The 22,983-nt window shown below is 39.0% G+C and overlaps 1 protein-coding gene across 2 annotated transcripts in view; it reads left to right on the top strand.

Annotated features, from left to right (window-relative positions):
• Nucleotides 1-9: 9 nt before the first annotated feature.
• Nucleotides 10-22,983, top strand: part of cep290 (centrosomal protein 290) — a 33,971-nt gene continuing 10,997 nt past the window's right edge. The window contains exons 1-37 of one of the 2 annotated variants that reach the window (XM_071457176.1): nt 10-145; nt 619-732; nt 1,263-1,340; nt 1,554-1,623; nt 1,715-1,761; nt 2,185-2,319; nt 2,861-2,914; nt 3,110-3,130; nt 4,042-4,188; nt 4,474-4,656; nt 4,889-4,978; nt 6,194-6,316; nt 6,705-6,828; nt 7,789-7,961; nt 8,300-8,462; nt 8,595-8,695; nt 8,797-8,863; nt 9,930-10,033; nt 10,801-10,876; nt 11,100-11,233; nt 12,505-12,669; nt 13,728-13,877; nt 13,978-14,093; nt 14,188-14,290; nt 14,944-15,174; nt 15,879-16,052; nt 16,156-16,267; nt 16,815-17,020; nt 17,406-17,557; nt 18,143-18,254; nt 18,808-19,263; nt 19,446-19,610; nt 19,877-19,984; nt 20,161-20,295; nt 20,378-20,647; nt 21,215-21,322; nt 21,919-22,118. In XM_071457176.1, the coding sequence (XP_071313277.1) occupies nt 98-145; nt 619-732; nt 1,263-1,340; nt 1,554-1,623; nt 1,715-1,761; nt 2,185-2,319; nt 2,861-2,914; nt 3,110-3,130; nt 4,042-4,188; nt 4,474-4,656; nt 4,889-4,978; nt 6,194-6,316; nt 6,705-6,828; nt 7,789-7,961; nt 8,300-8,462; nt 8,595-8,695; nt 8,797-8,863; nt 9,930-10,033; nt 10,801-10,876; nt 11,100-11,233; nt 12,505-12,669; nt 13,728-13,877; nt 13,978-14,093; nt 14,188-14,290; nt 14,944-15,174; nt 15,879-16,052; nt 16,156-16,267; nt 16,815-17,020; nt 17,406-17,557; nt 18,143-18,254; nt 18,808-19,263; nt 19,446-19,610; nt 19,877-19,984; nt 20,161-20,295; nt 20,378-20,647; nt 21,215-21,322; nt 21,919-22,118 (5,015 nt within the window). In that variant the 5' untranslated portion in view covers nt 10-97. Of the gene's footprint in view, nt 146-333; nt 733-1,262; nt 1,341-1,553; nt 1,624-1,714; nt 1,762-2,184; nt 2,320-2,860; nt 2,915-3,109; nt 3,131-4,041; nt 4,189-4,473; nt 4,657-4,888; nt 4,979-6,193; nt 6,317-6,704; nt 6,829-7,788; nt 7,962-8,299; nt 8,463-8,594; nt 8,696-8,796; nt 8,864-9,929; nt 10,034-10,800; nt 10,877-11,099; nt 11,234-12,504; nt 12,670-13,727; nt 13,878-13,977; nt 14,094-14,187; nt 14,291-14,943; nt 15,175-15,878; nt 16,053-16,155; nt 16,268-16,814; nt 17,021-17,405; nt 17,558-18,142; nt 18,255-18,807; nt 19,264-19,445; nt 19,611-19,876; nt 19,985-20,160; nt 20,296-20,377; nt 20,648-21,214; nt 21,323-21,918; nt 22,119-22,983 lie in introns of those variants that run through there. The other variant, XM_071457166.1, reaches the window with a different exon arrangement.

Below are 22,983 nucleotides of genomic sequence, written 5' to 3'. Positions count from 1 at the left end.
CAAGTTAAACGCTAGCAAAGATAGACTTGTCTTTCCAAACTCAAGTGTATGCCACCAATGCCAGACTCAGAGTGCGATTTATAACTACTATATTTTAATGTTACATTCGCAATGTCTCTTCAGTTTGGTAAAGTTCCCTGCAAAGGTGTATCCGCCGCTTTTTACTAGTTTGTTTTCTTGTGGACTAGCTAAATTACAGTAGCTAACCGCTGTTGTCAGTGGTAACCTAGCAGCCTAAGCATCACACCATGTAAACCTCAAGGTGGTTGTTTACTGTAATTTTAACGTATCAGTGGCCTATATCCTCCGTCTATTATATTTACCGTATCCTGCTGAGCTACTTTAAATGATAGCCGATGCTTGAAAACGTTTAACTTACTTATACCACCACCACAACAACATCTAACGTTAGCTAGGTAATTTCTCGTAACTGTTTGTGGAGTGCCGTGCCTATTTTTAAACGTCCTCACTAATGTTTGTGTAATGCGAAGAGTAAAGCTGATTTTTTTTAAGGAGCAGAGCAATGTTTATTCGTGAACTAACTAACCAGCTAACACTAACATTCTTCAGTTATCACTGAGTTGTCTGCTCAATTGTCGGATAAACCTGTACAAACAGGCCCCGGCCAACATGTCTGCTGTTTTTGAGTGGGATGAAGTGGCGAGAATTGACCCTGCCACCCTCCAAGAGGCAGAGGACAGATTGGAGGACGTCTTCGACATATTCGTTTTGGTAATAGTCGCCACTTCACACTGATATCAGTTACAGCTCAAGTTTCTGCTCAGTTGCCCAACCACCAACGCTTCTCTCTAACACTGAAAACGCTTCTCTGGTTTTAAATTACACATTGAATTCAGTGGCACTGCATGTTTAGCCACGTCTGTTGCTGCTTGCACAAGGAAAGACTGACGTTTTATTGATCCTGGATTATTGTCCAGGGCGTTACAGCTCCTTGCTCTTTGGCTTTGTCAGCAAAATGTAGCTTTAGATGTTTTACTTTGACTGTGCCCTCCCTCCGTGATCACTGTTGCCCAGAAAATTTCACCCAGCAGTTTTGCATCTGCATAAAGCCCTCCTTGAACTTAATGCAGATGTTCAGTGTGTGTGCTGTCTGTCATCTGACCTTTGATGAGTCCATGGAAAAATGACAGATTTGACAGACAGAGTTTTGGGCTAGGCTCTCCTAGCAAAATATTGTTACTATTACGAGGTTTATTGACTCTACATTTGTTTTTTAATGTTGAACTACTTTTTCGGTGCAGGCTGAAGACTGGCAGGTGCAGGATAAAACTCCTGAGAGCATTACTCACGTCCTCAGAGTGTTTCAGGCCATGCTCAAGGTTTTCATTCTTGTTATTTCTATATCCTGATTCTCTACCATGCACATTTATCCACAGCCCTTCTTGCATATAATGTAATGTATTTAACAAAGCAAGAAAATTTAGTATACACTTTTTATTATAGAAGCAATTTTGGAGGCATGGTCTGCTTGAAATATTGCAAGAAAATAAAATAAGTTTGACCCAATTGTCTTCTCTCCCTCTGCCTGTTAGATTAAGGAACGGGAACTTACTGTTTGCCACAACTTCCTTGAAGATGTTGGAGCACAGCATGCTAAAACTGGTTAGTGCACAGATAAAGTTAAGTAGTCGAAATGTTTTATATGTTTAAGTTTTGCTAACAAACAACACTGATTATGACTTCTGTACTGTAGAGAAGGAACTCCTTGCCAAGGTGTCAAGGCTGGAACAAGAGCGCAAGGTAACGATTTTCAGCATATGTGTGCAACTAGAAAACAGGTTTCATTCTGCTTTACTACAGGCAACAGTAACAAATCTCTTAGCCAGTCATACAGCGCAACCCTGGCTACAAAGGGATTGGTTGCAGTGACTGAAAGACAGCACATAAGAAGATTACAGCTAATTCCTTGCATGCTCACAACCATTACATGTAGTTTCAACTTGATTATTTTTTAAGGTTTGTATATAATCAGAATTTGCACAATTCAACAATTCTACAATTTGCTTTGTAAAGAGAAAGTTAATCCTTGTTTAAGAATGTGAAAATGACACCATATGCATATATTAGTGTTGTAAACAGATGGAGGTGATCGGAGACTAAGAGGTATCTTGGTGGGGGTTGTTTGGATGTTTGTATGTCTTGTTTCCGGTCCACACGGCTCAGCACTCCGGCACTGGGCCAGACACCCGCTTTCTGAGAGATGAGATTCGGCAGCTCGAGACCCAGCTGGAGCAAAGGGAGAAGGAGTTGACCCAGTTAAAGAAAGAAATGGGCAAGGATAAGAAGACCAATGAGGAGGTATGAGCAAGTTACCCATAGTTCCCATGGATAGCATAGGACTTTGGATCCAGTATTGAGTCCTTGGATGACCTATAGTTGTCGGTTCATAAGTTTGCACTCACTGTGTTGACACTGTACTGATATGTCCTTTTAAGTACATGCTATTGAAGAGATTTTCCTTATATTTCAGTGTTATTTGTGGAACGAGAATGTACCAGTGGGATTTATTGAACTGCATATAATTATATTTTGATATTCTTAAGTATTAACAAATTATTTCACAAAGAAGTTAAAAAAAGTCCTTCAAAAACAAACATTTTGTTAAATTTAGATGTTTATTAGTATGGGATATTTAAATTCTTGACTAATAATCTCTAGTTACACTAATTGTATTAGACATTGTCTACTGTCAGTCACTTTCCACTTATTAATACTTAGGTTCATACACTGGAGCAAAGCTATTGCGTAGTGCAAATGTAAGAGATGATAAGTGTGCATCTAGTGTGGCAACATTTTTGCAGTGTTTATGTATTTTGTACTCCCTGTTCTGTTTTCCTAGCTGGCTGTGCGGGCAGAGAAGGCTGAGGATGAGGTCAAGAAGCTGAAAAGAGAGGTATGTAGCAGCTGGCACCACATCACACAGATTATAAAGCATTATGAAGCAATCTTTACATCCTCACTCAGTACAGAATGTAACCCATCTATTCTCACTTTATGTAGTCTCATGTGCTCTGCCATCATTTGCTCATATGAATGCTTCCTCAAAAATCATAATCTCTTTTCATCTCTTTCTATTCCATTGCCCTAGATAAAAAAGCTTAAGGAGAAGGTAAGAAATACAGGTAGTGCAGTTCAGTAAAATTAGGTTTCAGTTATTCAATATAAGTATGATTTCGATAGTTTATGTAGTTGTAAAAAGGTAGAAGTAAGTCAGTCCAAGGAGTACACATTTTTTTAAATTCTGTACAGATGGTCACTCACTGTACATGTATTGCTGCTATAGAATTGTTATCATGTTATTTTGCCACAGCTGTCAGAGAGGTTGAAAGCATGACCGTGTCAGATGAGATAAGGTAAAGTCTGTAAAATAGATAAGCTACTGAACAGAGAGGGAGGTAGGAACAAGATACAAATAAATCAGAGGTACAGTTATATGCTGTAGACTGTATTTTGTTCTATACCAGTGTGCATACATTAAATGTACTATATGTACAAATAAATGTGTAGTTGAGTGTAGTTTCCCGATTTTCCAGTTAAAAGTGACACAGTAGATTTCATAGTAGTAGAATACATTTGAAATATGTAGTAAAATATACGTTTTAAAGATTCCAAGAAATCCAAATTTTGCACAAGTGAGATATTTCACTATTGTCACTGAGGCTATTGGCCTGTGTTGTAGGTGATCCATGTTGGCGAACTTGGCGTAGAAAAAGTATTTTTACTGTTTCACCAGCATTTGGACATTGATGAATATTAACTTGGGTATTATTTAATAGGGTGAACATATGTAGGGCTGCAACAAATAATTATTAAACAGTTACAGTAAAATGCTCATAAAAATTCCCAGAGGCGAAGATGACATCTTCAAAAGTACTTGTTTTGTCAAATGAGCAGTCCTAGACAGTCCCAGTCGTTTCAGATCTAAACATAAGACAAATCAGTTGTGTGTCTATATTCGGTTCGGTTATTCGGTCTAGCCTCTTCTCTGACAATAATTCCGTCCTTCCTGTACCACGACAGAACGAACAGCTCAAGCAGGATGTGGACTTCTATCGTGGGGAGCTGGACCAGAAGGAGCCGGGCCCGTCCAGAGACGAGAATGCTGAGATCCAGAGGAAGCTCAACTTGGCCAACCGCCAGCTTTACCAGTGCTTGGAAGACCTTCAGGTACTTGGAAATGTGTTTCTCTACTATACTCTCTGGTGAACAAAGCAAGCCTGGCAATAGTACTACACTTAAGTCTTTGAGACATATAGAACCTTTGTAGTGCCAGAAACATCCAAGATAAGTGTTGTTTGCACTTAATAATCTAATTTCTTACTGCTGATTTTTATTTTTATTTTTTTCTGGCTGTCATCTGCTTCTGTTAACCGCTCTTTGTACCTGTGATTTATAGGATGCAAAGGCATGCATCTACAAATCAAGTGTATCATAATATTTTGTGTCCATTAGCGAGCTGAGGATGAAAGCTTGTACCTGAAGACACAGAATGAGCAGATGCAGAAAAGTCTGGAGGAGTCTGTGAAGGAGATGGAGAAGATGACAGATGAGTACAACAAGATGAAGATTGTTGTACAGCAGACTGACTCCATTATGGACCAGCTCAGGAGGGAGAGGGATCATGCAAAGCTGCAAGTAAAGAACTTCCTCAATGAACTCTGTGTTTTATTCTGTGTTGGGTTAGTTTTATGCTGAGAAGAATTACATGACACTGTTTACTGTATCACTACAAGGTTATCACATGCATGAAGTCAGTTATCATTGTCATTATCATTGTCATCACTGCTATGGCCTGTTTTTCTGTTAGCATGATTACATTGTGTGTAGGATACTGAATCTCGCCTTTGTGTGTGTGTTTGATGTGCAGGTCAGGGAGTTAACAGATAAGATTCATAGCATGACTCAAGAGGATGACCCAATAATGGCAGCAGTCAATGCCAAAGTAGAGGAGTGGAAGGTAGGTATAAATTAAATGCCTTTTCTCTTTAGCCAGGTGTATGTAAAAGATATGTGTGTAATGAAGGAGATAAGGATTTAGAAAGAAGCCCACGGACCTAAATATTTCACCTTATAACCCTGTGTGATCACAGAGAACACAGAGACCTTTTAACCTTTCAACTGAAGGAACCAGGGTCTAAATGTAGTTCCCGTCTAACAAAAAGCCCCTGGGAGGGGAAAATCTGGGTGATTTTCTCTATTGAGTGATGTCCCTTAAAGCTGTTACATCATCTTCATTCACAGTGTAAGCAAGCACTGGTTGTATCAAGTAGAAATGTCTTTTAATTCTATTGACGTCCAAAACCAAACTAGAAAAAAGGTCAAGGTTAGATACAGGCAGTGTGTCACAGAGTAAAGCAGAAACAAATAGGTATAAAACATTCAGCACATTGCTGTTAATTTGGGAACTGGCATTCTAATAATTTCTACTTTTAAATCTCTGCATGTTTGCGTGCAGTATCAAACATCACAGTTACACAGTAAACTATAACACATTTTCCATTGAGAAAGTGGTCTCAGACTCTTGGACCACACTGTATATACAGCTGTATTGCTTCAGGTTGTATAAAACAAAAAATGTTCCTGACCTGTGTCGGTGAGGGTTGTTTACATGTTGTGATCGGCCCAGTTTTGGTACATGCACGCAGCACACATTCATGGCACCCTGAATGACAGGCACACAGAGAGAGCCAGTATAAAGACAGACAGGGGCAGGAACAGTAAAAACTTTATTGGTTTATTGGTCCGACTATGACAAATTGGTTCTTTGTCAATGTGTTAAGAGAAAGAAAGAATGGGACAGGGATGGCTTAGCAAATCAATGCATTTTTACCCATTTGAAATAAAAAAAAAAATTAAAAATTAAAAAATCAGTTTTGATATTTTTGATACATAAATGATGTGATGGCAATTTGTATCCACATCGTCAAAGGTCAATTTCACTGTGACATCTTAATTTTCTCCAAAATCACTTCTGGCCATTACTCAGCACTCTAACTCAGACACAGAAGAGGAGATTGTGACCATATTTCAACTTGACTGGTTGGCAGAAGCATATAAACATGAAGCGGTGATTCTAGTTTTAATGTGCCTTAGCTTCGCAATTATGCATCTTTACCATCATCACTGAGGCTCTTTGTGGACACTCTTAAACCCTCCTTTTCCTCACATACAGAGAGTGCTCTCTGGGAAGGATGATGAAATTCTGGTGTACCAGCAGATGATCCGTGATCTGAGGGAAAAACTACGTTCAGCCCAACTGGACTTGGACAAAAGCAACATTATTGCCTTGCAGCAGGTTTGTCCCATTATTAATCTAGACCTTGCATACTTAAATATGCAGGAAGGAAAATCCTAATTACAATGTAGAAGGTTAATGTCTGCAAATGCCTTTATTTGCGCCCTTTGGAGCAGGGGAATTCTGACTGTTCTTCCATCTGTCTATCATTTTCCCTGCTGTCTGCTTTCTCTTCTGCCTTGTCATATTATATATTTCCTTCCGCTGCCTTGGGCCAGGTCATATATGAACTCTGTGCTGTAAGTTTCATCTGTCATGTGCCTCTAATCCCCAGTGCCACAACTGTTTCCATTTCATAAATTTCCTTAATGATGAAAGCACCAATAACTCAGTGTGCTACAGCTGTACTCACACATAAATTCTCATCACTTTGGTGAATGCCCTAAAGGCCGTTCAAGACAGAGATAATCAAATCAAGATGCTGAGTGAGCAGGTGGAGCAGTACACAGGGGAAATGGAGAAGCACACCCTACTCATTGAGGAGCTAAAGACATCCACGAAGAAAGACAGAGGTGGGTAGATCCTTACTTAATATTCCTAACTGAACACCTTCATACCAAAACCAGCTGTGATGAGGTCATTAAGTGTTCTATTTAAAATGATCATAACACCCATTATCTGAGTTCCTAATAATACAACACGCTTCAATCAGCCTTTCCTTTAATTGTGGACGGTAAACATTTGTAGCAGTGGTGCTGTGAGTAGTTATGGTGAAAGTTAAATTTTTCACACAGCTGATGGGGGAAAAAAAAAATCTAATTAACAAAAATAAACACAACTCCGATCATTTGTAAGGGCCTTTAGAGTTTAATTGGCCCTGGAAATCAAATACCAAACATTCTGTGGTTTCAGCTTCTTTCTGCTTTTCTCTGTTTTGTATTAAACATAAAATCTATACTTTATGGATTTGGTCAGACAAAAACTTGGATGTAAGATAATGTGTATCTGTCCTCAGATATGTCCTTTCATCCATCTGTCCCATTCTCATGGTAATGATATTTACAAATGTATACAAAGATGACCTAGTAAGATGTTGGTAGGCAAAGGTCAGAGTTCAAGATCACTGTGACCTCACAAGCACACTTTTGACCATAACTCAACACACTTAATACAAGTACTGATAGATGGATGGATGGATGGATGGATGGGTGGATGGGTGGATGGATAGATAGATGCTCTAAATCAGGAATAAAGGGGAGATTGTGACCATATTTTCTACAGCTTGACTGAGTCCTGGAGCTATATCACCGTGAGGGAGTGATTCTAGTCTAATTGTAGGCACATGAACAGAGACAAATTTTGTCATTGTTGGATGAGGACTTGGCGGTGGTCCCATCTTCTTTAAAGCTGTAGAAATAAAAATCAGTGTTTTTAGATTACCAATAGCTCAGAAAATGTGATGTGAAAAAGGGCTAAACGCTATGCAAAAACAAAAAAAAACAAACTGAAATTATTTCTTTTTCTTGTTCAAGACCTGCCATTAACCACACAGCAGAGAAAGATGGAAGAACTGAAGTCTAAGTTGGAAGCTGCAGAGACCAGAACAGTAGAAGCGGAGCAGGCTGCAAAGCTTGCAGAAGCTCATGCTGAGGAAAAAGACAAAGCACTCATTGAGGCTTCAAATCGCTTGAGCCAATACGAGTCTGTAAGTCTACACATGTCCTGCCGCTCCCCTTGGCTTACATCAAAGATTATTTTAATCCAAATCGAATTACTTGAGACTTAAATTCCCAGAAGTAAGGCCTATGGGGTTTTTCCCTGTCCATACTCACTTTTAACAGAGACATTGAAATGACTATGTGACTATGGTGTGATCAACATGCTTTTTGGGTCTACAAGCTAAGTGTTTGTCTTTCACCATGTCTAATAACATCCTGATTTTCCCAAGAAGCGTATGAATTAGAAAACAAGGAAATAAAGAAAGTGAGACAAGACATGCTTTTTGATGGACGAGTAACCACTGCTCTGTCTTTTGTATTACAGGGCACTTATGGTCTGGAAGCTGCCATTGCGGAGATCAAAGAGTGTAAAAATCAAATTAAAGTGAGAGATTGTGAGGCAGAGGCCATGACCAAAGAAATAAACCAGCTCGAGTTGAGAATTAATGACCTTATGGACGAAAACGAGGATTTCAGAGAAAAATTAGGTCAGCTTTTTAAAAAAAATTATTGTTCCCATCTTTCAACATTAACTCACTAATGGCGGATAAATTGATTTTATGTTTATCTCTATATGTTTATATCTTTTGTTTATTTGGGTCTTTTTCATGAAACCAAAGGTCTAGAACCAAAGCAGGAAGTGGATCTGACAGAATTCAGGCGAGCCAAAGATCTCAGGCAACGTCAGTACAAAGCAGAAAACCAAGTCCTCACCAAAGAGGTAAAGATGGATGTCAGTGGTAATAACCGCAGCATTTAAAACCACTACCTTTTCAGATATCCTCTCATCTCACTGCTTGATTCTTTTTTTTTTTTGTCTAGATTGAACGGCTTGAGGAGGAAAGACTGGACCTCAAGAAACAAATCAGAAGCATGGTGAAGGAAAGAGGTGATGCACAAATCACAGGATTAAATAACACCATCATTGTAGTAACATTCTTTGCCATGAAATTCAACACAGTGTTTCATCTGTCTGTTTGACAGTGATATAAAGTGATATGAAGTAAAACTTTGATAGATAACATGATGTCTTTTTTGTGTGTTCAAACCTTTAAATATTGGCCTCATTTAGCCTGATTAGGGCAAGAGTTGAACAACAAAATTTGTAACTCATAACGTTATTTCTCATTTTGTCTGAGCGTCAGGAGATAATGCCTGTTACTCCTTTGTACAAAGAATCCCACTTGTTTTCTCAACCTATACTCATCTGTACTATTGTTTGGCATATGCCTGCCATGTGCTGTATTGGTTCCCCCAAATTACTAAAGAGCATTATGTTTCAAATTCAGTTTCATATCTAATAATGAAGATATTTTTGGTTTTGTTTTTGGTGCTGCAATGCATTGATGATTAATTTAAAGGTCCCATATTGTAGAAAGTGAGATTACAATGCCTTTTTTGATTATAAAGCAGGTCTAGTTTCTATAGTAATACTGTGAAAGTATCGAAGTGCTCAGTACACAAAGAAATACACACAGCCTGTATTCAGAAACTGAGCCTTAAAATGAGCCGTCAGGACTTCTGCAACTTTGTGATGTCACAACAAAGCAGTTACTGCCCTCTGAGCAGGCCCTGAGCCTCTCTTCTGATTGGCTCACTGACATGTTGTTACTAGCGCTCTAGAGAAAAGCTTAAGAGATGACATGTAAAACTACATTGAAATGGTTTTTGGTTCTTAAAACCACAAATATATTACCTTATGGATATCAAAGTTTTTTTTTAAATACAGAAAAAGTGTAAAATATGGTGCCTTTAAAAGAAATTAACAGCAACCGTTTTTTCAAGAAACATTGTTCCTTTGAAAGCTGTTTACAGGGAGTGAGGTTAGCCTTTTTTGAATTACTGACCGAAAATCTTTTTATTTTTTTATTTTTTTTATTTTTTTTACCATTTTAAAGGTGTTTAACGGACTGTGCTGCTTCTGAAATCTTAGTAACAATCAAGTGTTTCTGCAGGTATCCCACAATCAAGCTTGCTTCTGGTGGAAGACATAAGACCAGGCAGAACAATGTCACTAAAACAAAGCAGCACTTATGCAGATGGAGAGATCAGACGCAAGGTAAGCTCCTGGCTAATGATGTTATTTCTCACATCTCAACTTGAAGCAAGTCCAACTGTTTTTAAAGAAGAGCAATTTTCTGATAAAGCCACAGAGCTAATTGCAATTGCTGTCCACAGCACAATGGATTGCAGTTTTATAACCAGTGATACACTTTTTGTGTTTATTGTTTCATTTAATCTGATCATTAGGTGGTTTGATTGCTGGGCAACTATGTGTTGTTGTCAAAACAAAAAAGAAAAAAATCTCTCATTCAAACATCAAAAAGTGGAGTTCAGCTAGGGCATGGTCAGGTCTACTTTTCTCCTGTCTCAAGTACAGGTGCATGACACACCCTTTGGGGTGTGGAACAACTGATGTAATGTGTCAATAGTCAGTAGTTTAGTCAGTAGGATACTATGAAATGAAACGGTTACATGGATTTGTGCTGAACTTACATCACATGGTATATACCACTGTATCATTGGATTCAACAGACTCAAAAAATAAAAATGTTGCATACAATCAATGGTTTAAAAGACAGGGCACCTGCTAGAAGGGATAAAAGATAGAGCATCTTGATTGATAAACAAACAAACAATGACTTGGACAATAAATGAATCAGACAGTACACCAGCCCCATCAGATTTTTTTATTATTGTGAAACATGTTGATTTACCTCAAAGTACAGCATGTCATTAGGAGTATTTTTGGTAGATATCTAAATCCGACCTGTTGTTTTAACATTGTCATTGTAATCTGTTCAATGATGTAACTTGTATTTGCAGAATGAGTACCTAGAAGAAGAACTCAGCAAAAAGGAGAGAGAGCTGGGACTTCACAAGACCCAGTTTCAAGTTAAATGTAAGTACAGATGTGCTGTCTATCTGGATTTTACAGGGACATTTTGAAAGTTGAGTCTGTTCCATGAGCAGATTTTTTTTTTTGGTCTGATGATGGTTAAAAAACAGAGAATGTGCACAGAGGAGATCATTATTGTGATGTTTTTTTGCATAAATTAGACTGAATTAAATACTCCAGTGGCTACAGCTTCCCTGAAATTGTTCCTTCGTGTGTGAACTTACAGTGCAAGAGCTGACAAAAGTGAAACAAGACCTGGAGGCTGCACTCAAAGACGTCCTCCAAGCCATGAGGATTAACCAAGAGGCCACTCCATCTCATGGTGCCATCAATATTGCCAACCTGGAAAGGTTGACTAATGTAAGTATCTCCCATGCACCAAATCTGATGTTAAATTTTGATTTGTTTTTTTTTTTCCACAAGAGGCTAAAGTGTAATTTATTGCCACAGTGTGTTTTTTTGCTATAACTAGTAACAGGTTTTGATCAGCTCAATCCTCAGAATCTTATCTTTTAGTTGTTCAGAGTTTGGTACAGGTCTTGATTTTGCCATATTTTTGCTCTATCACTCTCTATGTGGGGCATAATGCTGCAGAGCAGGGCCTTAATATTGGTAGGTAGGGCAGCTTATGCAAGGAGAACACTGTCATCTGAAGGAAGGAGATTTGCCTTAATCTACAAACAAAACAATAACTCAAACATAATTGAAATGCATGTAACTTAACTGCATTTTAATGCAATTTAAAATAAAACTGAAAATTTACTTTTCCTGAGGGAGATTAGTTATTAAGGTGAACAGTAGTCGCAATAGTAGCAGATGCAGCAGTTGCAGCATTAGATATTAGTAGTTAGTGGTAGTTTTAGATGGCATCATATTTTATAGTAAGATTACTTCTTAATTACATTAACGTTACAGATGTCATTAAAATAATTCCAGATTGACAGGTGTAAATGTTGAAACCTAAATGTAATGTTTCATAGTTCCTATTTATATGATGTCATAGAGTTTATATTTGTGTCTTCATTTATATATTTGTATTTGGTAGAGCCTTGGATGCGCGGATCAGCTCTGATGTAATCCGAATCTGCATATCATGATGCAAAATGTGATCTCTTGATTTTTTTGTTCAGAGTTTTCTACGATGTTTCCCACTGTTTCAGTTTACACCTTTATAGTACTTTCACAAATAGATTTGCTATGCTGAAAACAATGGGCACACTCCCCATCCAGGTATTTCAATGTTTTTTGTCAGTAGATGAAGCAGATGGCTTGTCACATAGCAACTTAATAAACAACAAATGTGGTAAACCAGAAAAACGGTGAGAGCAAGATAATCCAACAGTAAGGAAGATATTTGTTCGGCTCTGTCAAAACCCTAGGTCTGGCATGTGGTACAGTATTAATGTGATATTTGCTGTCAGCAGTGTTTTGAACAAAAACAATGTACATTTATTTTTATGTACAACAAGTGCTAGTAAATGTTAAATCTAGAAAGTGAGTATGATCGTGGTGGACCTGTTACACTGACTTAGAGGCAGCACTTCAAATGGATCTTTTCTATTTGACAGGCTGTATCTATTTATCATCCATTATTTTGAGGTTTGTTTTCATGGCATTTCAACTGTCCTTAGGCGATAGATGTGAACAACATGAGTGGGCAGTCTGAGTCAGCACTGCACCTCAAGTCCCAAATACATCAGCTGGTGGGGAGAAACGAAGAACTAAGGCAGGAACTGAAATCAGCACGCGAGGAAGCAACAGGCAGCTTCAGCCAGCTGGCCAGAGCAAAAGAAAAGGTACATCCAGATTGTATCATGTCAAGATAAAGAAATAATGCTGTTGTTTTATTGTGATACATTAACTTTTCTGTCTAATTCTGTGGGTTTTTTTTGCTATTTTCCTTCCTTCGGCAAGAAAACAAAGCAATGTTGGTAACTGCATCAGGTTTTTATGGCTACACATTTAAATATGATTTGTCAAGTTGTTCACAGTCAAACAGCTGGTTATACAAGGCCAAATCCGAATGTTTACAACTGTGTGTCGCAACTCTGTTTTCCACTTCAACAGCATAAATATCTCACATGAAAGTAGTTGACCACATTCATTACTAATTTACATAATGATGATTTATAGAGACAGTGGCAATACCTGAAATTCTCTCTCTGAGAGTAATTACTAACATGACTGCACCATTTCTTTGTTGAATCAATCTCCTCTGTTTTTACATCTCTCGCTTTGGTCTCATAAAACAAGAGATAAACAAACTTGTGTCCCAACTTTTCAACTTACATTCAGTTTCAATATTTAAACTGACACAACATAAATGAGAAGTCATGTTTAATAGAAACTGTGTTCTTCATAGCACAGCCACCCAAAGTTTGTTCTTAGAAGGGAAAAGTGTACATATCATATATATCATATAGCAGAACCTTCCCTCAATTTCTCCAGTTTTATTCTGTTATATCACAGTGTGTCTTACAAAAGTATCTTTTCTCTGGTCTTTTACTTTTTCATTTGCTTGTCTGGTTCATTGTGCTCTAAGGTAGTGTCATATGTTTTATTTCAATTGGGTTTATATTTCATGTTAACTTTATTTGAATGACACTGGTATTTTCATGATAGCCACCCGATCATATTCTCCCTGCAAACTGCAAGTCATCGTGACAATGACTCATGCTCAGTAGTTTGGATTGATGCTGTCCTCTTATTAAAATTTATTCTGAATAAGCACCTGTAACCAGAAGTGAATATTTTGATGCGCAAATGACATTTTTAGTGAGACTGAAGTTGGTATTAAGAAAAACATTGTGCCTGCCAGGCTGTACTTGTGATTCCCTTCATCTGTGCTTGTCAGGTGAGCCAGCTGGAAGCTGAAGTGGAGCTGCTCAGAAAGTCAGGCAACAGTGGAGTTGTCCTCCGACCTCTGACCCTTCCAGAGGGCCTGGGGCACAGTAGCACTGAGGTCATCAGTTCCCTGAATGAGTACACTATCCGACTTCTTCAGGTCAGTGTCACTGTCTCTTCAAGACCTGGATGGAAATACCTATAAATCATCTTTATTTTTCAAATATCAATTAAACATTTATTTTAATTAAATTAATTAGGAGCTCAAAAACAAGGGGGAGCAAAGCAAGAAACTTGTAGGAACACTAGAGGAATACAAAGAGAAGTTTGCAGTTATCAGCCACCAGCAGGGTCTCCTCTATAAAGAATACCTAAGGTGAGTTAATAAGAAAGTTTCTCACAAGTTACATTTGGGTTGCGACCTGAAGTTCAAAGTTTGAAAATCTTTTTTGTGTGTTTTTATTGCTTAGTGAGAAGGCTGAGTGGCAGAAGGAGAAAGCAACATTTACAGATGTGAAGGACAAGCTAGAGGAGCAAAAGCAGGTGGATGCTGTTAAAATCCAAGAGTTCAACGTAAGTCAGACAAATACATTTTTAAAATGTTAATGGCACTTAAACGCTGCAAGATGAACTGCATTCAGGAGCACTTTCATTCACCCCCACACGCATGCACACACACACACACACACACACACACACACACACACACCAATGCTTTAAAATGGTCTGTCTGAGGTTATTCTTTAACTGGATGAATGTGAAGCACACATTAGGGGAACAGGCCATACACTCGACATGCAGTTAAAGGTGCCATATGTCAGTTTTCTCTGGAGTCGAACATGATTTCTTGTCAAGATGGGTGATGGTGGTGTTGGTAGTAATAATGGTCACAAGAGCTTCAGCCATTGTTGTGTTTTCAACACAAGAGGTTAGAATATGCCCTCTGAGCAGCCCTGCTTCCTCATCCTCTCATCCTGAACATGAGGCAGCGAGGACACTGCACTGACTTACTGCAGTGTCATTACATGACAGTCTTGGGTTAGCTGGTTAGCATGCTGATGTAATCTTATGTGTCTACACATGCTTTTTAAAAGCCTTTTAAGAAGCCGTAACAGATAAACTGCATTGCGTCACTTTTCTTATCTTACCCTGTAGTGAGTTTTCCCACAAAATGTCATGAAGGATCAAACCTTTTTATTGAAGCATCCATGTATTTCATCCATCAGGAGCTGCTAGACACCCTTCAGAAGGACCCACAAGAAATCAAAAGACACTTGAGCGAAGTATTGCGCAAGATGACGGTGCTGAAGGTTAATGAGAAGAAACTGACACGGCGCTACACCACTCTGCTGGAGCAGGAACAGCACCTCCGCAAGGAGAACAGCAAACTAAGGGACGAGAGCAGCCACATGCAGGCTTCTGTCACCCAGAGAATAGGATACCTGCAGAGATACAAGGTACAGAGAATCTAATTCCTTCAAAACTCATAACAAAACAAATTCTAATATCTGTTTTCCAGAGTAAAAAGCTTTATCCTAAGATAATGTGTAAAACGAAAGTTGATGTTGTTTTTTCTTAATTAACTTGAGCTGGAAAAAAAAAACAGATGCCTCACAATCAACTGAAAGTTTTCTACTTTACACTTATCTGGAAAAATAGTGACATAACCTTTTAGGGGTGGAAAGATTGACCAGTGTTGGAATACGAACCAGCAGCATAGAGAACAAGAAGGACTTCTGTTGTGTGGAAATTCACATATTTGTCAACTTGGATCTTATTCTCATGCATATTCTCATACTTATACTAGATATCATGGCCATTATAACTATTGGTGATGATGACATTTTAGTCACCACCTTGGATGTAGAAATTTTGGGAATGCAGTCTCCAGTTAGAATGACTCTGACTGGGAGGAAGAGCACAAGCCTCCCTCCAACTCCAACTCTTTTCACAAAGTGCAGCAGAAATCATTTTCATGGCTTGTTTTTGACTCCAACCAAAAGTGAATACTGTAGCTATTGTAGGAAGCATTGGCCAGAATATGAGAGTAACACTCCAGTTGTCAAATCACGTAATGTCCTTCTAAAAATCACAAATAAAAGTTGCATTTTAGCATCGGCATACAATCCCCATTTAATGGCACTGCCTCTGCTTTCTCTAGGAAATGGCTGCATATAAGATAGCAGCACTGCAAAAGGCCTTGGATGACAGTGTGCCCTCATCAGACCTGGAGAAGGCTAACAAACAGTACACAGAGCTCACAGTCAAATACAGAGACACGCTGCAGAGGGACAGCCGTCTCATACAAAGAACAACCAACCTTGAACACTTGGAGGTATTAAAGCATTAACTGGCTTCAATATACTCACCATTATTTTTTGCCTGTTTACAGTTGACTGACTGTAATATATTTCTGTCTTCTTTTTTTTCTGTCTCAGCGCGAGAATGAGTCTCTCCAGGAGCAAATCTCTTCCATGAAAAAAGAACTGGAGATCACAAAGGAGAAACTGAATACTTTAGAGCAGGCTTGGGAGAACAGCGGCTCAGTTGGTAAATGATGAACGCTGTAAACTGATGGCCAGTAGATTCTGTTATGTGTTTTTATGATGCCAAAAGTATTAAAAAAAAGGACTACAACATGTTGTGATTCACAGAGAGAAGGGGTACATCTCCTCAAACTGCATATGAACACAGCTTACACAGATCAACTAGGCCATTACAGGAAACGTCGTTCTGGTCTTTATCCTTATCAACATATGATTTATGGGGATGTGGTGACACCACTAGACACAGCCTAGAGCACAGGTTTCTCTAGGATCCTAGATACATGCAGTGTTGTAATACAGTGGATGATTATCACAGACAATTTAGGTATCAGCACATGTCTGTTTTATCAGTAAGTATGGTCAGTAAATGTCATCGTATCTAGTGCGAATGTCAGCCAGAACTACAACAAGACTGTAAGCGTGGGCTGCATCAGCAGGATTTAATTTAGACTATGAATAGGTTTTTATTTGCTTTGATGCAGTACAATACTGATTTAACTCATCTGAGTTTGTGGGTCCCACATTTAAATTATGTTTTTCCTTAATATCAGGAGGTGAAAATGGCATGGATAAGGCAGACAAGGCATTGGCCAACAACGAGATGGTATCTGCTGCCAGACGAATCACGACTCTAGAGATGAAGGAGCTGAATGAAAGGCAGAGAGCTGAGCATGCCCACAAAATGTATGAACACATGAGAAATTCCCTCCGGCAAGTGGAAGAGCGCAACTTAGAACTGGAGTCCAAGTTTGCAGAGGTAAGAGGCCAAGGAAAATGACAGATGGGTTTTATTCTGTCACACACTTATGACAGGAGTTGTTGCTCAGGGTGTCAAAGTGATTGTTTTAATAGATTGTGCTAGATGTAAAGCTGAGGTCACCTGGCAGATGTACAATCTTACATAAAGAAGAACATTCTTCTCGATTGTGCAAATGAAAAACCCTGTTTTATGCAATACAGGTTTTTTTTATCTGACTATCTCAACATTTTGGTTCATGACCCCTAAAAACAGCAATACCACACAGCTACGTGACTTTTTTAAATGTTTGTCAGTGTGTGCCAAATTCATACCAGTTAAGGACATTTTCAAGTCTCCCATTTGAAGAATCTTATCAAGCAGTAGTACCTCTGTTTTTCCTTAGTTGACCAAGATGAATGTAGAGGCCCAGAGGGTGGAGCGGGAGCTGAGAGATGAGCTGTCGGACAGCATCAGCAAAGCTGTGAGCGACGCCGACAGAGCCAGGATTACAGAGCTCGAGAAAGCTGAGGCTGAGCTTCGCATTGAGGTGTCTAAGTAAGTTTGACAATGTGCAGTCCCCAGATCATTAAGATTCTTATCATGAAATATACATGCAGTTTCAGTCCTCGAGTAACTTTGAAAATAAATTATATATTTATTTATTTATAATATTATATATTTAAGGTAACAGTAGTGTACTAAAATGAATCTGTTAATAAAACTTTCATATGGCTCATCACTGCTAATTATTTCTCATTTAACAGTGCAATTAAGGTAAATACATTTTTTTAAATCATGTGTATGTTAATCCAATATATGTTCATATGTTAAACTAAACGAAATTCGAAATTCACCAGAAACTAAACTAGCACTTTTCTACTTTAAATGTTTCAAAGTTTTACGTGCCAACAATTCAACATAATTTGAACATGTAAATTTGAAGTTACCTTTCAATATTAATGGCCATTTGTTTTGGTATTTGTATCAGCTATTCAGTTAGATACTGAAACGCCTCTCTGTTATGTGTCAGCATTCCTTTGCTCTCCTTTGCACTGCTATAATGCTAGCAATACAGGTATTAGGCATCCTTTACTGTTTAAAAAGTTTATGTAAAGAACATAAAATGTTTTTCTTGTACAGGCTTCAAGAGGTGTCTGATGTGGCCGTAATGCAGGTGTCTGCTCTGCAGGCCAGACAACAGTCCAAAGAGAAGGAAGTTGAAGCTTTGAGGAGACAAATACTGGACTACCAGGTAACTGGGTGTTGTATTTTAATATTTTCTTGACTTTTTGAACCTTGGAAGGTCATCAGCTTTTCCTGTTTAGCACACTGTTGCCTTTCAAGTAAGAATCTTTTATAAGTCAGGTCAAATGTATCTTTGAAGCACATTTAAAGACGACAGTGAGTTTATGAGGCTGACTGCATGATGTACAACCTTAGATTCATAATTAAAGTAAATGGGATTTCAACTTGAGTAGTTGAGTAGTACTTTAGACTGATTCACAAGACTTTTCAGGCGTTTGCTTTCAGCTTGGTCAAAATATGCAAAGAAGTATATGGAAAGAAATATAGTTTTGCCATAGTATTAGTATTCTATAGACAAAAATGTATCTAAAATCATGCTAATAATATTTTTATAATATAATATCTCTGCCTCTCAATATTTAAGTGGTAAAAAGTATATTTAACTTCATGAATCAAAACGCATACAAACCTGCTTGTGTAGCAGGCAGTCATCATCATCATCAGTGAGTTGTGTTAAATAGTTTGAAGCCTTTGTCTTCAGTGTCATCTCTCTCCCTCAGTCACAGTCTGATGAGAAGGCCCTCATTGCGAAGCTCCACCAGCATATTGTGGCTCTGCAGCTCAGTGAATCAGCTGCTTTGGCCAAGCTGGAGGCCGCCGCCTCTCATATCCAACAGCTGGAGGCCTACAAGCTGCGTACTGAACAGCGGCTGGATGCCAGCGAGCGTACTCTGTTCCTCGCCCGCCAGGAGGGCAGAAATTGCTCCAAGCACCTACGACAGACCATACAGTCACTACGTAGGCAGTTTGCCGGAGCGCTGCCACTTCCCCAGCAGGAGAAGTTCTCTCTGACTATGGTTAGCCTCCAGGAGGACAGAGCAAAAGCCCAGGAAGAGAGGATGAAGGCAGAGAAGGAGAAGAGGAGAGCAGAAGGCAGGGCTGACGAGCTGGACCTGAGGCTTCGAGGGCTGGAGGAGCTCATCTCAACACTAAAGGATGTGAAAGGGGCCCAGAAGGTCAGAGAGGGAAATTGTTGCAGGAATAGGAACAAATATTTATCAAAGGATGCTATATCTCTTCTGTAGCTTCTGGTTGATTGACAGATAAATATTTAATCATAACTGCTTAAAATGGTAGAATATCACACTGTTGGCCTTGTGATAACACATCTTGCCCATAACTAATAACATTCAAACAGGTCATTGAGTGGCATAAGAAGATGGAAGAAGCTCGCCTGCAGGAGCTGAGGAAAGGCAGGGAACTGGTGGTCCAGAAGGAGGAGATCAGGTTCCTGAAGAACCTTGTGGAGGAGCAGGAGCGAACCATCCGCTCACTGGAGGAGGATATTGTGCAGCAAAACACAGTGAGAGAAAAATGCAGCTGCAACTACCTTTACACACATTCACAAATTTGATAATGTGCAGACACAGATTTACAGATTTGTGTGTCATTGTATTTATAATGAGTAGACAAACAACTGACAAACACATCAGGGTTATGCACAAAAAGATTGTTGCGGCAAAGTAGAGAAGTGAAATCATGAATACCTCACAATTTTAGCTACCGTACAGAGGTGTGTTGGGAAGAATTCAAGGTCCATGTCCATGCCCTTCTTTTTATCTTGTCAAGCTTCAAGAAGAACGCCAGCTTGCTTGGGATCAGCGAGAGGTAGAGCTGGAACGCCAACTGGACCAGTATGAGAAGCATCAGAGTGAAATTCTGAGCAGTGTGAAAAAGGTAAACTATTGTTTACAGCTGTTGACGATGACATAGCTCAAGTTAACAGCAAGTTAAACATGATTATTCAGGGACAGACCTGTCCAGCTCTGTTAAATGTACAAAAAGTTATATATTACATGTATGTTTCTGAAACATGTTTCCCTGCCGATGACTATATTTTTGATTGTTTTCAGTTTAAGGAAGGCACAGGCTCCCTACCGGACCCAAGTCTCCCTCTCGCTCATCAATTAGAGTTTGCTTTGGGTAAAATCAGAGAGCATGTCCGCACCATCTTGGACACACAGGCCACCTGCAAAAGTTTGGATGAGGTACAGTATTGCATCCCTCTTCATATGCATTCCCTTTAAATCAAACAGACAGTACATTGTTTGAATTCTCCTTCACATGTAGAAGTTGAAAGAAAAGGAAGCAGCTCTGTGGAAGGCAGAGCAGAACATTGTATCCAGGGATAAAGTGATAAATGAGCTGCGTCTTCGGCTCCCAGCTGCTGCCAACAGAGAGCGCCTGCTAGCTGACCTTGCCAAGCATGAAGAGGGCCAGTCAGACAGTCAGCCTGCCCTCAAGGTCGCTCACCAGACCATCAAAGACCTCCAGGGTCGACTTGACAAAAAAGAAGACGTGCTAAAGAAATACCAGAACCAGTTGGCTCAAGCCCGACAGGTAACACAAGGAGAAATACTGGACGTGAAATGATTGAACAACACTGATATTATTCCTGTGTGATCTTTAAAAGGCATTTGTTTATCTGTGAGTAACACTGTATTGGTCATAAGTTGCAGGGTCTGTTGGAGTTGGGGTTTAAAAAATGTGGGTAGAAGACCAGAATCTCAGCACTTAATAATAATATGATGTGCTGAGATTTTTATTTATTTATTTCTCTACAAATGTGTTCCGTTTTAACGTTTGTACAATTATTTAAATTAAACCATGTGAGAAGTTTGAAAAGTTACAAGTGACCCCAACTAGACTTTTTTCTAAGGGGAGGTTTCATCTTTATTCTTATAAAGTTAGCATATGTTATTTAGGTAAAATAAAAAAGTACCATATTTCCATGAAATAGTATGTAGTGGAGTAGCTGTTTAAAGTAACGTAAAATTCAAATTCTGAAGTAAAATATGAGTAACTCAAAATGATACTTAAGTGTAACACTTGGGCTAAAGAAGAATTTAAATTATTATATCCAAAGTATTTCTCTATTTCATTTTAACTACACCTTGTTGATCCCAGGATCAAGAGGAGATGATAAAGAGACATCAGGAGGAGCTAAGAACACTGCATCAGAGGCTGGACTTGCACACGGACACCTCCTTGGACCGATTCAAACAGACAGCAATGGTATGCATGTATTCATGTCTCTTTGTGAACTGTTTTTTTTCTTCTGCCTGAACAACTGACTGTTTGGGGTAACCCCATGTCTGTGGGTCTCCCACTTTTTGTCAACACTCAGAGCCCAACACACAATCAATACAGTTCCACATGATATGTAAGAAAATATGCTCTGGGCTCCATTTATGCACATATAGTGCAAGTAAAACATGAGCACTCTGTGGCCTGTGACGACAGCTGGATTGTTTAGAATAGACATGTGTCTGTTCTGTCACATACGTGAGATGAACTTCTGAAAAACATGACTGAAACACCTCCTCTAATACTCTGTAAGGCTTACAACAAAACTGGAGCAAGTATGTTTCATCAAGAGATGTCTCCTTTGAATACACTTTAATCCCATATCGTATTTCTAAGGATACTGTCTGATATCAAACATTTCACACGTAGTCAGCCAGTGTTTCAAAGGAAAATATCCCATTTTCAGATTCACATAGTTTAGAAGATGTTACTGATTCTTTAAGCAATATTTGAAACTTCGAGTTGTGCTTTGTTTGAAGTGGCCTGAAGTGTTTTGTTCAATGCTCTCTCCTTTCTTTGCCCAGGAACTGATGAAGAAGCCCGCTATCAGGGTGCCAACCTCCAAGCATCTGGAGCGCCTGGCTGAGTTAGAGCAGATGGTGGCTGAGCAGGACTTCTCACTCTCCTCTGCAACAGAGAAGCTGAAGCTGACCACGGCTGAGCTGGAGCGACAGAGGACCACTATGGAAACACAGGCTAAGCAACACGCCGATGAGATGTCAAAGTGATTAACTCTGAGGCTTTTTCTGAGCTTGACCCAGTGGTCAACCGTGATGATTACATTAAAGCAGAATCTTTATCCTAATCCTTCATGTTTACTTTATCTTAGCTGTTGTGAGTGAGTACAGTAACATAAAATTGAAATGCCGTGCAGTGTCTTTCAAGACCGTACAGCTTCAATGATGAGACAGAACAAGTAAATGATGTCAGGCAGTGTGGAATAAGATGATTATAGCAACCTTAAAGCTACTTGAGGGGATGCTCAAGGAACTGGATATTAAGGGGTTTAAAGTTAATAAGATTTCAGTGGGGCATTGGGGCATTGGCATTTCAGCTTTATGAGAACACACCCAATGACATGAATGGGAGTGAACAAGTCAAATCAAGTCACTTTTATCTATATATTACCAAATCATCACCGAATCTCCTTTATGATATTGTTTACAGAGACTATAATCAGCATTTAAAAGAGACTAATAATAATATAATGGTAAAAATGCCTGCAGAGAGCGACAGGAGGAGAGAAAACAGAACTACAAGAAACAGAGAAGAAGCTTAGAAACACGTATTAATGGGATATAAATCCGCAAAGATGGAGGGGAAGAAGAGGAGAGAGGAGCTTGATGCTAAGGCCTATAGCAGCATAACTAGAAGGTGTTTCATCGTTAACATGCACAAACTGATATCCATCTGGTAAATGGGACTTAAACCAGCTTAGTGCGGTTCCTTTAATGCCAATTAAATGTTCCAGTCTCTGTAATAGGATGTGATGGTCACTGGTGGTAAATGCAGCGTGGAGATCTAATAAGACAAGTACAGAGACAAGTCCTTTGTCTGATTAGAAAAGTCATTTGACGCTTTCACCAGTG

The sequence above is a fragment of the Trachinotus anak genome, unplaced genomic scaffold (genome assembly GCF_046630095.1).
Source record: "Trachinotus anak isolate AG129_WGS33_773 ecotype Australia unplaced genomic scaffold, CSIRO_AGI_Tana_v1 ptg000002l, whole genome shotgun sequence".
In the NCBI taxonomy this organism is placed as follows: domain Eukaryota; kingdom Metazoa; phylum Chordata; class Actinopteri; order Carangiformes; family Carangidae; genus Trachinotus; species Trachinotus anak.
This window is presented reverse-complemented; position numbering and strand designations above follow the sequence as displayed.